A 14,663-nucleotide genomic window follows, 5' to 3' on the forward strand; every position below is an offset into this window, starting at 1 on the left:
ACCTCTAGTATTTTTAGGTTTATTATAGGGCCTTTAGTAAAGCCCTATATATTAACTATAGCTTTTATATTAATAAACTTACAGGCTTTTATAAAGTATATTAGGTAGTATTTATCTAGCGTAAAAACTGCTCTATACTTTCTTGCCTACTTTATATACTAGTTATATGCCTGTTTAATAGCCCTATAGTTTTTTTCTATACTTTTACTATATATAAAGATATTTATATTATTAATAAACCTATAGGCTATTATATTACTATACTATAGTATTAGTAGAAGTATACTAGTAAAGAAAAGGAAAAGTATTAGTAATAGGGAGAAGCTCTATAGTATTCCTATAGTAACTATAATAGGTTCTGCTATAAAGTTTCTAATAGTAAGCCTTATAGTACAGTTCTATAGGAAAAACCTTATAAACCTAACTATTTACTCCGGCACTTATTAAATCTATAGGTTATATATTATATATTTATATAATATATAGTTAAACGCCCCTAATATATCTAGGCTAAAAAGTAATACTATAAGCTATAGATTTCCTTTCTATATAGTATAAATTTATTTAGTAAAAAGCTTAAGTACTATTTATATTAAACGTTTTAGTTATACCCCTATTTAACTAGGTAAAAGCATATTCTTTTCTTCCGTAATTTTTAATAGCCGTATAGCTATAATCCGTTTAAATAGCTTACCTATTATTTCTAGTAGGGTAATTAGCCTATAGGCTTTTACTATTATATAGAACGCTTTCTAGGGCTTATATAGCACTACTATAATAGAATTTTTAAACAGCTAAAAATAGTATCCTTTATATAGGTATTTTATAAAAAACCGAGCTAGTATAGGCGCTAGCTATATTTTATACTTCTTAAGAAACCTATTAGTAATTCCTATAATACCCGGGGCTTTATCTAGGGCAGTTTCTATTAGCGCTAAAAAAATATCCTTAATTATAATATCTAGTATAGTATTATATAGTTCCGGGTATTAGAACTCTTTTAAGTTAAATAAGTCTATATTAGCCGGAGGCGGAAAAAACTGCTTTACTAGTATACGTGCTTTTATTTTATTATCTATATATAGAGTAGGGTTTTTAGGTCTTAAAAAAAAAGGAAATTAAGGCGGAGGTTTTAATTCCTTACTAGCTATATAGCTCTAATTAGCCAGCTTTTATATACTTTTTAGGTTTTTTATTACTTTTTCTACTATATAGCGCTATATTTTAGTACTCTCCTTTTATATAGTTTTTTTTTTATAGTTATACTAGATATAGTATAATATCTAGTTCTCTATAAATTATAATAAGCGCTATATTTTATACGCTCTCCTAGTTTTATATACTTTTTCTAAGTATTTTTCTAACTATACCGGTAATACCTGTTTTAATAGCCTTATAATAGGTACTATAGCAGTAATTATAGCCTATATATATTTATAGAGAAGGTATACGAATTTATTAAGGTTCTCCTTCGTGTTTTAAAAGTTATTTTAGTTATCTAGCTTATCTAGCTAGGTTTAGAGGTGCTCCCGCGCTTTTTTCTAGTTAGTATTTTTCTATAGCTAATATTATAGCTATTTTACTGTGCTTAGTAGAGTAATATTAAACTTTATATATATAAGGCGGTAATCTAAATTATAGTTCTATTCCTTTTATACTATATAGGAAATAGTTTATTCTATTAGCTATTTTATTATAAATATAAGGTTAATTATAAACTATAATATTTCTTTTACCTATATTTCTATACTTTTCTCCGTAGCTAGGTCTATTCCTGCTTCTATTATAATACGGATAAGCTTTTTCGCTTACTTTTCTATATTTATTACTTATATTCCTTCCTATAATAGGTAATATAGGTTTATATTACCTATAAAAACGTGCTCCGCGTTATTATTATTTAGCAGTAAAAGTAGTATAGCTATAATTTCGTTTAGTTTCGGGTTATAGATATTATAAATTTAGATATCCTTTCTACTAGTATAGAAAAAAAGGGTAATAAGGTTTAGTAAGTAGTGCTCTACTAACTACTAGTTAATATTAAGGTTTTTATTAATATATATATACGTTTTTATATATAGGCTTCCTCTATATAAAAAGTAATAGAACTTTATATAGAGTATTATATACTTTTATTACTATATATTCTTTTATAGCTTTTATATTACTAGTACTAGTAGTTAAGGCTAGGCTTTTTCCGCTTTTTCTAGGAACTTTTTTTAGGTCTTGCGGCTTTTATTAATATTATACTATATAATAGTAAGTATACTAGGTTATTTTAATATTAAACTATATCTATAGTATTTATAGTATTTACTATACCTATTTCGGCGCGTAGTTACTAGCTTATATTATTTTTCTATAAAAATAGTACTTAGGTAATAGTTTTAAGTTATAAAAGTCTATTTATATTTCTATATATTATTAATTAAGTTAATTAGGTTAGAGGCTATAAAAATAGTAATATAAAGTAAGAAGTATATAGTATTTAAAAAGGCGTTAGATAGGAAAATTGCTGTGTTAAATAAGTAGTCTATATTATTCTATTAATCTTCGGCTAGCTTAGGTTTTTATTAAAATACTTAAATATTTTTAGTTATTCTACTTTCTTTAGTACTATTAGCGCTAGCTTTAGTTCTATACTGCCTTTATATACGTTATTATTAGCAGCTTTTTTTTTTCCTAAACTAGGTTAAAGTTATATATACCTCTAGCAGGGCCTAGAGCGTGTATAAGCTTAGCCCTTTATTAGTATTATATTAGTATAGTATTGCCTACTTTTTTAATATAGCCTATAGCTAGGCCCCTTTTTTTATACTATATTTAGTACTATATACTAAGTGGTTTTTCTTATAGTTAGCGCACTTTTTAGTATCTATTACTATATATTATTTTATATTATATTCCCCTATATATACTATATATCGGATATTCTTTTTATAGTATTTTATAATATACTTATAGCCCTGGTATCTAAAGTACTATATAGCTATAAAGCCTACTTTATATTTTAAGGCTATTAGTAATTATCTACTTATTATAAATTCCTTTATAATAGCTTTATCTGCTATTGCTTCTATATATACGCTGGCAATAATTAAGCTAGTATATTAGCCTAGGTTCTCTCGCGCAGCTTTTATACCCTTTTTATTCTTCTACATTATTTTCTTAATAACTAGGCCTAGGTTAATTATCGTGTTAGCCCTAATAATATTATTTTTAAGTATTTAGCTTTCTAGGTTTAAGTTTTTAGGTACTTTATATACCTCTATTAGCACTACAGGCAGTTATATATATGCCGTTTTGCCTAGCACCTGCACCTATTTCCTTTTCTTAAGCAGTGCTTCCTTTATAGCCTTATCCGCGATATATGCCTTAACGTTTCTACTCTGTAGCTTCCTTATACCGCTAATCTTTGTTATGTCCGGTGGTCCGGCTGCTTAAAGCTTCTGGGTGATAGTTATATTTATATCTGCTGCGGTTGTGGTTCGCTCGTTGTTATCCTCGATATAGATGGTGATTTCATGGACATTTATAGGTTGCCCTGCATACTGCCTATTTCCTGCTGCCTTCCCGTATTGCGCAGCCATGCCGCTTAGCATGGCTAATAGTGTTGTGCCTGCTGCTGCTGCGGCATACGTCTTCCCGTGCGTTGACAACGCGTGTACCTCCTTTTTCGTGTCCTCCATCATCTTTATCAGCTTTTTCCATGGTGTCTGCCGTAGGTCGATCGCGGTATCCGAGAGGCCGAACAGGACGCGTCCTGCAAAGTCGTAGAGGGTTTGGACGATCGCATTCATCTCGAGGGATTGGATTGGCTTATTCCGCAGGAGGTCTTGTATGCCGTGTGCTTCGTTGACGAGGTCTTGGACGTCCTGGTGGACGTTCTTGATGGGCTTCGGGTTTTGGTGTTGGTTTTGGCGTTGTTGTTGTTGTTGTTGTTGTTGTTGTTGTTAATGGTGTTGCTGGGGCGGCTGCGCGTTAGGGGTCGCAATTCGCGGTGTACCTACCGCGACGCCGCCGGCACTACTTGTAGGGCTTTAAGGCTGCGTACAATTGTTCGCAGGGCCTTAGATAGCCCCTAGGGGCCCTTCTTAGGTTGTATTTCCAAGATGCTGTAGGGTTAATTGCATCGTGTTTTTTACCGGCCTTACTAATACTTAATAATAGCAGGATTAAGTATATCTTTAAACGGGCTAAAAGAAATAGCCGGCTACTATATACCTAGCTAAGTAAACTACTAGTAGTAATCTATTTTATCCGGTTATATATAAAGTACTAAATTTAGAAAAGTAGTAGTAAGCGCTTAGTATAAAGGTTTATAAAGCTTATAAGCGTATAGTATACTATATATTAATATAAAAGTATAAGTATAGTTATTTAGGTTATATTTATTTAATTTTACTATTACTTTTTAAAAAAAGTAAATACCTGCAGTATAACCTTTTAATATAAATTACGGAATTTAACCTTTTTAATATAATACGAAGTGTAAGTATAATATTTAGCTAGCTAGTTTTTATTTTTAAACTTTATATTAAGGATAAAGTTTTATATATTAAGGAAAATATTAAATAAATAGCTAGTTAATACCTAAAAAAAGCCTTTAAGCAGGCTATACACGCTTTTATTCCGTAATATAATACTATAAAAAACTTAGTTAGTATTATATACCTAAATTTATATTTACTTAACCTAAATTTTAATACTAAAATATATAAATTTAAAGCCTAAACTTTATATAGGGCTTATTAATATATAGAAAAAGCAGTACTAAAAAGGGTAAAAAAAAAGCTTAAAAATTAATTAAGAAATAGAATATAAGCAGACACTTATATAGTTCTAAAATATTAAGCTATTTAAGTATAGTAAGTTGCCTAGAACTACTTATATAGCTACTACTTTTTTTCTATATACTTTATAAGGCTAGGCCTTTTATTATAGTTATTAAAAAGCTTTTTCTAGGCTTTATTAAATTAGTTAAAGAGCTTTAGCTTCTATATAGCGGTCTAATAAATAAGGAATTTATTCTTTTTCTTTTACTGCTTTTTTTCCTTTACTTTCTTCTATTCTTCTATATTATTCTCTATTAGCGCATTAGTATAGCCTATAGGAAATATTAGTTTATTCTTATATACCTTAGCTAGCTTAGTATTAATATTCTTTTTAATATACTATATATATAAAAGGCGCAGGATAGTAGGCTATTATTTACGTAGTATATTTTTTAGAGCTTATTCCTTATCTATTAAGAAAACGCGTAGCGTAATAGAATAGCGTTAAAAGAGCTTAAAAAGCTGCTGTACTACCTAGTTATAGTTTACTTTCTTCTCTCTAGGAATAAAGCAGTAGCTAATTTTAAAGTTGTTACTTATATATATTACACCGGTTATATAGAGGAATAGTATACCGAATCTATTTATCTTATACGTGCAGTCTATTAGTATAATATTGTAGTTTAACTATAGAATTACAATAGAATCCGGATAAGTAAAGAAAAGGTGATTAATCCGGTTCGAGAGGTCCTTTGTATAGCTGTATACGTACTTCCTCTCTCGGCCGTTAGGTGCAGGGAATGTAGATGTTTCTAGTGTATTGAGGAGGGCTTGTATAGGCGTGAGGCCACTAAGAAGCTCCTCACGGTACCGGGTTCGCTCGTTCCTGATGTCCTGCACGTTGATAATAACCCCCTTCTTCAATAGCTTTGTATACGTCTTATTAGGCTTCGTTCCGCTGGATGCATCCGTTCGAATAAGGCGATTTGTTGAGGCTGAGCGCTTCCTATTGCATGCGGCTGCCGTAGGTTTGAGCATAGGATGATGGTCGTTGTGAGCTGCCTCCTTCGTCTCCCATAGCCATGGACGTGCACCGTCATAGGCATAGTTAGGAGGCTGCCGAGTGAGCGTACCGTGCATCATACAGTCTACTTTGTTAGTAGCTGTACGGCGCACGCGTGCAGTAGACTCTGGATTGCCGTTGAAGCAGCATTTGAACCATATTTTTCTTGTTTCCTCTCCTCTCTTATCACTCTTGGAGCGATACCTTACAAGCCCGTAGCCGTGCGCCTTTGCATGCTCTGTGAGCGCATACTCGGCTTCCTCTACGGTGTTGTAGAACCGTTGCGGTGGCGGCTGGAGGGCCATGGCGAGTGTATTGTGGAGGTGGAGGTGGAGGATGAGGATGAGGATGTAATTGCTTGTATACACGCCGCATTTGGAGAGAGCATTTGGAATTAGCGAGTAAGCTTAGCGAGCGAATCGGAAGCTCCGGCGCTGGCTCCGAGCCAATTAGAAGGTGGTGAAGCGCTAAGAGTGGGGCGGGGGGTGTGCGAATAGTAAAAAGGGGTGTGTAGTTAGTATAGGGGGGTGTGCGATTAGTAGCGCCCAATGAAAAAGCACGTATATTATTCTAACTAGAGTTAAGGTGGCCTGCTTATTAGGGCTAAACCTAACCCCTAATTCTAACGGCAATAAGGCTACTGTCCACTCGACTTCCCCGCTCGTATTAACTCGCTATTACCCTTTCTATTCCACACTACAGATACAAATTCCAACAACGCCAGCAACCGCGGATCTTGCATACTCGCTAAATACGCACTGTGGCTCTTCTCCTTCCACGCCCAGCACTTGCCTAGCAGTGCCACGAATGCCATCACGTCATTATCCGGTGGGTTGAGCAACGCTAACGTCGTCAAGAAACGCACCACTGATAGTGATTAAGTTCCAATCAAGATATTAAGATAGAAACTACTTATTATTCTTAAAGAATAGTTAGTAGAGCTTATAAGAAATTACTAACATAGATAGCTAGCCATTCATAACATCAACAGCGCCTTGTCCCTACAGTTCCCAGGTCTTACACTTCCGCAACCAACGCCGCAGGATCTCGCAGCGTCAAATAAACATCCAACCCACTCTGCACCGCCAGCCACGACGACGTAATCCTATACCGCCCCGCATCCACCACCCTGACCTCAAACCGCCTGAAAAACTCGGGCACAAACTTGGTCATCTCCAGCAACGCGATATTCTTCCCAACGCACGCCCGCTTCCCCGCCCCAAACGTGAACAGCAGCGCCTCCATCTTCTTCGCCTGCTCGCTCGACACCTCGAGCCACCGCTCCGGGCGGAACTCGTCGGCGTCCTCGCCGTACAGCTGCTTGTCGCGGTGCACGGTCCACGCATTGCAGCCCACGTTCGTGCCCGCGGGCAGATACACGCCGCAGAGCTCGACGCCGCCCTGCGGCACCACCCGCGGCAGGATCTGGGCGGTCGGCGGGTGGTAGCGCATGGCTTCTTTGAGGCAGGCCTGGTAGTACGTCATGCTCAGCCCCTCGGCCCAGGTGATCGGGGTGTCGGGGTCAGTATCCTTCGGCCGCGCCTTCATGACCGTGCTGATCTCGGCGACGACTTTGTCGAGGACCTGCTTCCGGGTTGTGATGTTGAAGACGAGCGTCCGCAGCATGATCGCGGTGGTGTCGGAGCCCCCGGCGACGTCTAAAGGTGGCAATAAGGTTAGCAAATCATTTAGAACCAGAGTGAGGAAACCATTGTTGATTTCTTGTAACAGGTACTGTTGCGTGAGATACTCCTTCAGGGGATTCCAAGACACCGCTGTGGTTGTCTCGAAACACTCCCTGAGTAGTTTTTCAAACAGACAAATTGCTGAGAAACTTTTCATCTGTGTCGGGGGCTTACGTACTGGTGTTGGTGTAGTCGTGCAGGAGGTCGTCGTCGACGATGTCGGGGTATTTCTGGCGCGCTTCGATGAAGCGGGAGAGGAGGTCGCGGCTGTTTTTCTCGGGGGACTTTTCGTGCTCTTGGATTTGCTTCAGGGTAAAGCTGAGGATGTTGCTTGTTGGCCGTAAGACGTGGAGTATTGGGTTTTTGATGCGGAAGTACCAGTCGAGGTTGGGGACTTGGCCGATCTGCTCATATTAGAGTTTAGAGTCAGTCGGACTTGGAACTTGAGTTAGACTCACGGTTCCGGTGTACGTCATGAAGTTAGCAGTGTGGTGCATCATATCGTTAATGTCCTGGCCGGTCTCTAGGAATCCAAACCGCTTGCTGAATGTAATCTCGCCGCTGCCTCATGGTCAGAACTCGAGTGAAGGCGGCGTGCGATCAGGAAACCTACATGACATCAAACGCGTACATCTGGAGCCATTGCCCAAGATTGCACTCTCGTCCTGGTCTCACAAACCTCTCGGTCATCTGATGCACGAATTCCTGCGAGGTGGAGTCAACGAGCGGTTCAAATTCGACCATAGTGCTCATGTTGTACGAGTTTGCGACCGGTTTGGTGATCCGGGTGTGCTCTTGTTCGTCCATAGTGGAGGCAAGATTGTGGACAAGCTGTCCTTGTGGACTGAGTTGTGCTTGTGTAGTATAAATTTGAGACTAGAAATGGAAGGTTAGTAAGTTGGCAGAAGTCAAGTTGCGTCAAGAGCGCGCCAACCTTGCGAAAGACAGGCTTCCAGCCATAAATCACGCGAATTGCCTCGGAGTCCGCAACTGCAACGGTATTCGGGCCTGTGCGCAGAATGGGAGAGTTATATTTTCGATGTAGAAGGTAGTCTTTGTGACCTTTGCTCGCGTAGGAGTGGTGTAACCGCCAAAAATCAGTCAACGACGCCAGGAAGGGGCCGGGGACCTTTCGCAGCCCCGTTCCATAGCGATTGACAATGAAATGAGTAACTAGGAGAAGCAGAAGGAGAGGCAAAGAATAGGCTTTCAGAAGCTCTGCCGGCGTAAGTATAACAGCCATGTCGAACCAGTGTGAGTTAGCATCAGCAGAATGATCAGGTCTGAAGAGAGCACGGAAATGTTGAAAGGGAGGTTCAGTCCATAAGCTGCATTGAAATACTTCAAGTCCACTCGCTCTTCACGGGAATATACAGCCTGCTCGTTGGAGGTGGAGGGCCTCCGTACAGCTGATTCGCTGAGCGGCCATGGTGTAGTGTGGGGAGCTGGATATCTGGGGTGCGGGGAAAGAGGATAAGACGGGGCTGCCGCCGATTCGCCTGCATCGAAGGTCCTTGGTCATCAACAACATACCGGCAGGCGAGAGAAGCTTTGGGAGGATTGTGGCGTTGTCGGCGGTCGCCGAGGGAAGCTTTGAGCACGCCGCTGGTGGACAGGGAAGGTTTCGGAAAAGCCTCTGAATCGTACACAGGCTAACCATCTCGGTCTACTCCGAAACCTGCACCGAAACCTCCGGTACGAACCCGGGTGCTCGGCAACGCCAGCATCGATAGCATCGATCTCAATACCCGTGACTCGGCGTACTCATACGTGCCTTCCAAGGTTCGTTTGACACGGACCTGAAAATAACCGTAGAGTAAGTCACGGAGGAAACCAGCCGTGCTTGATTGCAAGTACACGCGCCATTTCCATTTTCCCACCGCCGCATATTGTAGATTCTCTCCTAGATCTCCAGCTGCTCACAATGCCCACACCTCAACCACAGAAGACGCCCCTCTGGCAGCCAAACCCAGCCACAATATCCAACACGCCGGCCGCGAAATTCATACAAAGAACAAACAGCCAGCGCGGGCTCGATCTCACATCCTACAGCGACCTCCACAGCTGGTCCATCAACCCCTCCACCTTCCAGGATTTCTGGATAGATGCCTACACCTTCTTCGACATCGCGCCCAAAGGGCACAGCAAGGATCCCGGGCCCGCGCTTGAAAACACCCACTCCACGCTCTTCCCGCCGCCCAAGTTCTTCCCCCAGGCGAAGCTGAATATAGCCGAGTACCTGCTCCGCAACGGCAACGATGACGACACCGCCATACATTTCGTCCGGGAGGGCGTGGAAGGCGTGGAAAGAGTCAGCTGGGGCGCGCTGCGTGGGCGGGTGCGCGCAATGCGCGACGCAATGATCAGTCGTGGTGTGCGAGCGTCCGACGTCGTTGCGGCCGTCATTTCGAACTCGGTGGACGCGTTTGTGATTTGCCTCGCTGCGCTATCGATCGGCGCGTTGTGGTCGTCCGCGTCTTGCGAGCTGGGTGCAGAGGCCATTGTGGAGCGCTTCGGGCAGGTGAAACCGAAGCTGGTGTTTGCAGACGATGGGTATATTTATGGGGGCAAGTTGGTACGCCTAGGGGAGAGGATCGGGGATTGGTCGCACCGGCTGGCGGGTGGGAATTTGAGTGGTGTGGTGATTGTGCCGTATTGCGATTTAGGCATCGATACTGGCAGTGTTTATCGTGGTGAGACGATGAAGGACTTTATTGATGGTGGGGTTGGCCGTGAACTTGATTTTGACTATCTGCCTTTCAGCCATCCAGCTTTCATACTCTTTTCTTCCGGAACGGTGCGTCCCCCGGTTTATATGAATGGGGGTTGAAGCTAACTCTTTTGCAGACGGGTGCTCCCAAGTGCATCGTTCATTCTGCAGGGGTAATTAGCCCATTCCATGCCCGCGCCGTGCTCGACTGACAGCTTGCGCAGGGAGTCTTGCTCAAAGTGAAGACCGATTCCGTTTTGCAGCACGATATGCGCGATACGGACATAGCGTTCCAATACACAACCGTAAGCTCCGGAAAGACGATCGACGAAGCACAATTCTGACGATGCAGCAGACTGCATGGGTAATGTGGGTGTTGAACTTCGTCAATCTCTGTTCCGCCAAATCGTTGATGTTGTACGACGGATCGCCATTCCATCCAACACCCGGAGTCCTTCTGAAGCTTGCAGAAGATATTGGGTAATGGCCTCCGTAACGGCAGTTGTAGCGCTAGCTAACAAAGTTTAGAGTGTCTGTATTCGGCACCTCGCCCAGATATTTGGCCGAGATCAGAGCTCGCGGCATCGTGCCTAGTAATCATCCGCTAGACATCTCATTCAGCTTCCCTACTAACTCGTTGAAGGGAAGTCCCATAATCTAGAGCACTTGAGGACAGTGACTTCGACGGGTGCGGTTCTTTCTGCTGATATGTACCACTGGTTCTACGAGACGGCGTTCCCGCCCAGCGCTCATTTGGTTTCAATGAGTGGGGGAACAGATATTGCTGGAAGCTGTAAGTCCATCTTTCAAATGCTCAAATAAAGATGATATCGCTTACTAGCCTAGTCGTTGGGGGAACCCCCTTACTTCCTGTATACCCAGGTGAGATTCAAGCCAAAGCGCTAGGTATGGCTGTGGAAGTCTTCGACGCATCTGAAGACAGCGGCGTGCCCATCAAGTCAGCTGGGCTCCCTGGCGAACTCATCTGCACCAGGCCATTCCCGAGCCAGCCTCTTGAATTCTTCGGAGCCGGAGGCGTCGAAAGGTACCGCAAGTCGTACTTTGAGCGATTCGGCGACAAGGTCTGGTGCCAAGGCGATTTCATCCTAGTGGAGGAAGATACGCAGGGGCTCATCATGCTGGGAAGATCGTGAGTGCACGCTGTAGCGCGCTTTCAACTGCCATACTGACAAACTAGGGACGGCGTACTCAATCCTTCGGGTGTTCGTTTTGGCTCAGCAGAGATCTACGCGGTCACCGAAATGTTTAGTGAGATCGAAGACAGCATCTGCGTTGGTCAGAGAAGAAAGATCGATGCCGACGAACGCGTTCTTCTATTTGTGAAAATGAAGCCCGGCCAAGCGTTCGGCGAGGAATTGGTGACGAGAATAAAGCAGGCTATACGGCAGAAGTACTCAACGCGCCATGTCCCGAAGTTCGTTTTTGAAGTCGCTGATATTCCGCATACGGTAAACGGGAAGAAGTGCGAAATCAACGTCAAGAATATCGTTAGCGGACGAACGGTAGCTGTAAGCGGGACAGTGGCGAATCCACGTAGCTTGGATGAGTATCAGGAGTACGTGAAGCTCCCCGTCGAAGGGGAGAAGCTTGTCTCGCGAACAAGCAAGCTATGAGGTCATTCTTCATTCAGATGGCGAAGCCGCTAGTCGTAATGTAAAATACAGCCTCTGTATAGATACAGTTAATTAGATCAAAGACATAAAGATTTCCGCTTTCAACGACGTCAATTCTGCAGGTTGCTCTCATGTTGCATCGGTATTCCGTACGTTGGTTGTTGAACAAACGTGTCATCGAACGGCCAATCCTGAGAAAAGCCCGTCACAAGCTCGCTCGGAAAAGTCTGGTCGTCCGAAAACATCCCGTCAAACGTTTCTGAGTACTGTCTGAACTCATCGGCGACAAAGAAATGATCGCCTATTGGTATTTGATCCATCGCCATGCCAAAATCGTTGAAATTGGTTGGTGCCGTGCTGTGTTGTTGCGCGCTAGCTTGAGTCGGACTCGTTTGATTCTGGACCTGTCTAGAGTTTTGGTCTAGAGTATAGGTTTGGTTGAATGTCCTATGGTGGTGCTGTTTTGCTGCGTCGTTGACCGCGTCGCGGATGACGGCGTTGCTGAGCCGGTTGAAGAGTTCGCAGGACCGGCGGACAACGTTCCATCGCTCGCAGATGGCTACTAGGACGTTCGAGCAGGCGCGGGTATCGTCGATGATTTCTAGATATGCTGGGACTGGCAAAAGTGGCGTAGGATCCTTCAGGGCGCGACCGACGCAGTATACATACGCAAGACCAGCGAGGAAGACCCCGTGCAACGTTATCCAAGAATAATTAAGGCGCCTCTTACTATGCAGCTCCGCATATGCATTGATAGTACTTTTGGCGGCGGTGAATAGGTGCAAGAGATCCCCTTCTTCATTGCCTTGATTTGCCGAGTTCGTGGGATGGGGAAAGGATGGTGAGGGTCGGTAGAGGAGAAGCATGGCGTTATTGTAAACAGCTGTGTACCACTCCTGAGACAAGAAGCAGGATTTGAAAGAGCCGTTATGTTCGGGTTTAGCAACCAAGTTGAGGTGCACGGTGTCGTCCTTCCATTTGACGACTTGCTCGTGTAGTTCGTGTCGAAGTTTTCGTTTTTCGTCGTAAGTTAGATAAGGGTTTTGTCTCGCAGCATAAAATGCCACCAGAATCTCTCCAGATAGACGACGGATGCGGATGAGGTGCAAGAATGGAGATGATCTCAAACCAGTGGCCTGTCCTTGAGGGAGCGGTTTGCCAGGGCCGAATTCAGAATCATCGAGATACGAAGGTAACGAGACATCGATGTCCTCGTCTTTGATAGCGGCTGGACGACCGAGCGTGAAGCTTACGACCCTGTGGACGAAGTATTAGTAAAGCAGCGTCTCGATGGATACTTCAGCAACTTACCGATCAAGGTTGTATAGGCACCAAAAGCACCGTCGATTCATCTCTTCTTCGAACGTCACGAGCTTAGGTTGCGCTTCTCCGAAGTTACCAGAAGGACGCGGTTCGAGATGGAGCCCCATCTCATAGCATATTCTCACGCCAATTCCTATTAGATGCCATATGCTAGCGCTGGTGTCTTTGAGATTGCTAAATATGCCGTGTTGTGAGAGGAGGATGATTGCCCGAAGTGGCCTCAAGCTAGGCATTCCCAATACAGTAGGCAATTTTGTTTGTGCCCGAGAGTAATGGGTTGCCGAGCTAGCTGATGCGTCTCCGAATCGATTGAAGTTAGAGCTTCCGATTGACAGAACCATGTCGAATACGTATGCATCGTATATATGTGTTGCATAATAGTCTGGATCGCTATATATCTGGTCGACGGTACGGAGAAAGCTTGTGCGATGTAGCAGCGGGAAAGTGATGTGCGTGTGTTGGAAATATGCCTCTATGAAAGGCATCGCCGATTGTCGTGGAGGCAGTGAGCTATCCACGCAAGGGCCGGCAGTGTTGAGAGGACCGGGGGGATTCGCATCTCTCATGTCCGTGGGCAGCAGTGTGAGCCCCGCGCCTTCGTCAACCATATGACTGATGATGCTGGCTAGGCCGATGCCGCTACTAGAGCCGACATAACGCGTCTCACCTGTGGCTTTGAGTGACAGATAGCCCACTTCAGTGCTGACCGCATCTTCGGTCGATCCTGGGGTATTGTCTGTGCTGGTTGGTTGCTCAACGACAGGACTATCGGTGGATCTTCGCGCGTCGGTCCGGCCCTCGTTCATGACGGGGTTGGCATCATAAGAACCTTGATTCCATCCGTTTCCATTGACAGAGTTAACGGCGCCTTGCGGACTTCCACTGAGTCCAGCATCAAATCTTCCCGCCTCGTCTTGGCTATCGTTCATGACAGGATTAACACTGTAGGAGCTTTGGTCCCAACTCTGCGCCCTAGGGGAGTTGATGGTGGCTTGCGAGCTTCCACTGTTTCCAGGGCCAATGGAACTGCGCAGCGTAGCCAGTTCCTGCCTCAGTCTGGCGTTCTCTTCTGCTGTGGTTTGCAGCCTGCTTTCAATTCCATCAACATAACCACGGGGCATGTGCCGTTGCCTCAGCTTGTCCCGGTGTAGACATTGAGCTCCAGCCTTTTCGCAAGCTGTGCAACTTGGTAGCCGGCGGTCACAGCGCGTCTTTCGAGAGTGGCAACGATCGCAGGCCTGCATGCTTCGACGTCCAATGGACTTTCAATCGTTGGTTGACGTGTCTAGGTCGTTTGCAAAGTAGTGATAGAACATGAGGGCAAGTGTGTAGTGGAGGTCTGGGGGTCTCTCACGTCGACGTTGGACTAAGGTTAGCCTATGTAGTCGGCAGATTGTCACCTGGGCAGATCCCCGCAATTCAAGACCCTCCCCGCTTCCCCAATAGCGCCCCTTCCTCCGCGCCACAGACGCG

At 43.8% G+C, this 14,663-nt stretch overlaps 4 protein-coding genes across 4 annotated transcripts; 1 reads left to right on the forward strand and 3 right to left on the reverse strand.

Moving 5' to 3' along the window:
• Window positions 1–3,185: 3,185 nt before the first annotated feature.
• BDZ99DRAFT_102491 (uncharacterized protein) lies at window positions 3,186–4,089 on the reverse strand. Its single transcript, XM_033712324.1, has one exon. The coding sequence runs from the start codon at window positions 3,798–3,800 to the stop codon at window positions 3,441–3,443; it is 360 nt and encodes a 119-aa protein (XP_033572986.1). The 5' UTR covers window positions 3,801–4,089; the 3' UTR covers window positions 3,186–3,440.
• Window positions 4,090–6,775: 2,686 nt separating this feature from the next.
• Window positions 6,776–8,196, reverse strand: BDZ99DRAFT_466314 (cytochrome P450). Its single transcript, XM_033720745.1, has 4 exons — window positions 8,137–8,196; window positions 7,982–8,084; window positions 7,702–7,927; window positions 6,776–7,496 (listed from the first exon to the last, which is right to left on the reverse strand). The coding sequence occupies exons 1-4, from the start codon at window positions 8,154–8,156 to the stop codon at window positions 6,856–6,858; spliced, it is 990 nt and encodes a 329-aa protein (XP_033572987.1). The 5' UTR covers window positions 8,157–8,196; the 3' UTR covers window positions 6,776–6,855.
• Window positions 8,197–9,192: 996 nt separating this feature from the next.
• Window positions 9,193–12,110, forward strand: BDZ99DRAFT_574251 (acetoacetyl-synthase). Its single transcript, XM_033728359.1, has 8 exons — window positions 9,193–10,320; window positions 10,371–10,406; window positions 10,458–10,538; window positions 10,589–10,713; window positions 10,762–10,826; window positions 10,877–11,026; window positions 11,080–11,383; window positions 11,432–12,110. The coding sequence occupies exons 1-8, from the start codon at window positions 9,448–9,450 to the stop codon at window positions 11,865–11,867; spliced, it is 2,070 nt and encodes a 689-aa protein (XP_033572988.1). The 5' UTR covers window positions 9,193–9,447; the 3' UTR covers window positions 11,868–12,110.
• Window positions 11,923–14,509, reverse strand: BDZ99DRAFT_102532 (uncharacterized protein). The gene is made up of 2 exons (XM_033712325.1): window positions 13,179–14,509; window positions 11,923–13,124 (listed from the first exon to the last, which is right to left on the reverse strand). Exons 1-2 carry the CDS (start codon window positions 14,432–14,434, stop codon window positions 11,978–11,980), a joined length of 2,403 nt encoding a protein of 800 aa, XP_033572989.1. The 5' UTR covers window positions 14,435–14,509; the 3' UTR covers window positions 11,923–11,977.
• Between the last annotated feature and the right edge of the window lie 154 nt (window positions 14,510–14,663).

This window comes from Mytilinidion resinicola (assembly GCF_010093595.1).
Source record: "Mytilinidion resinicola strain CBS 304.34 unplaced genomic scaffold BDZ99scaffold_17, whole genome shotgun sequence".
Lineage (NCBI taxonomy): Eukaryota > Fungi > Ascomycota > Dothideomycetes > Mytilinidiales > Mytilinidiaceae > Mytilinidion > Mytilinidion resinicola.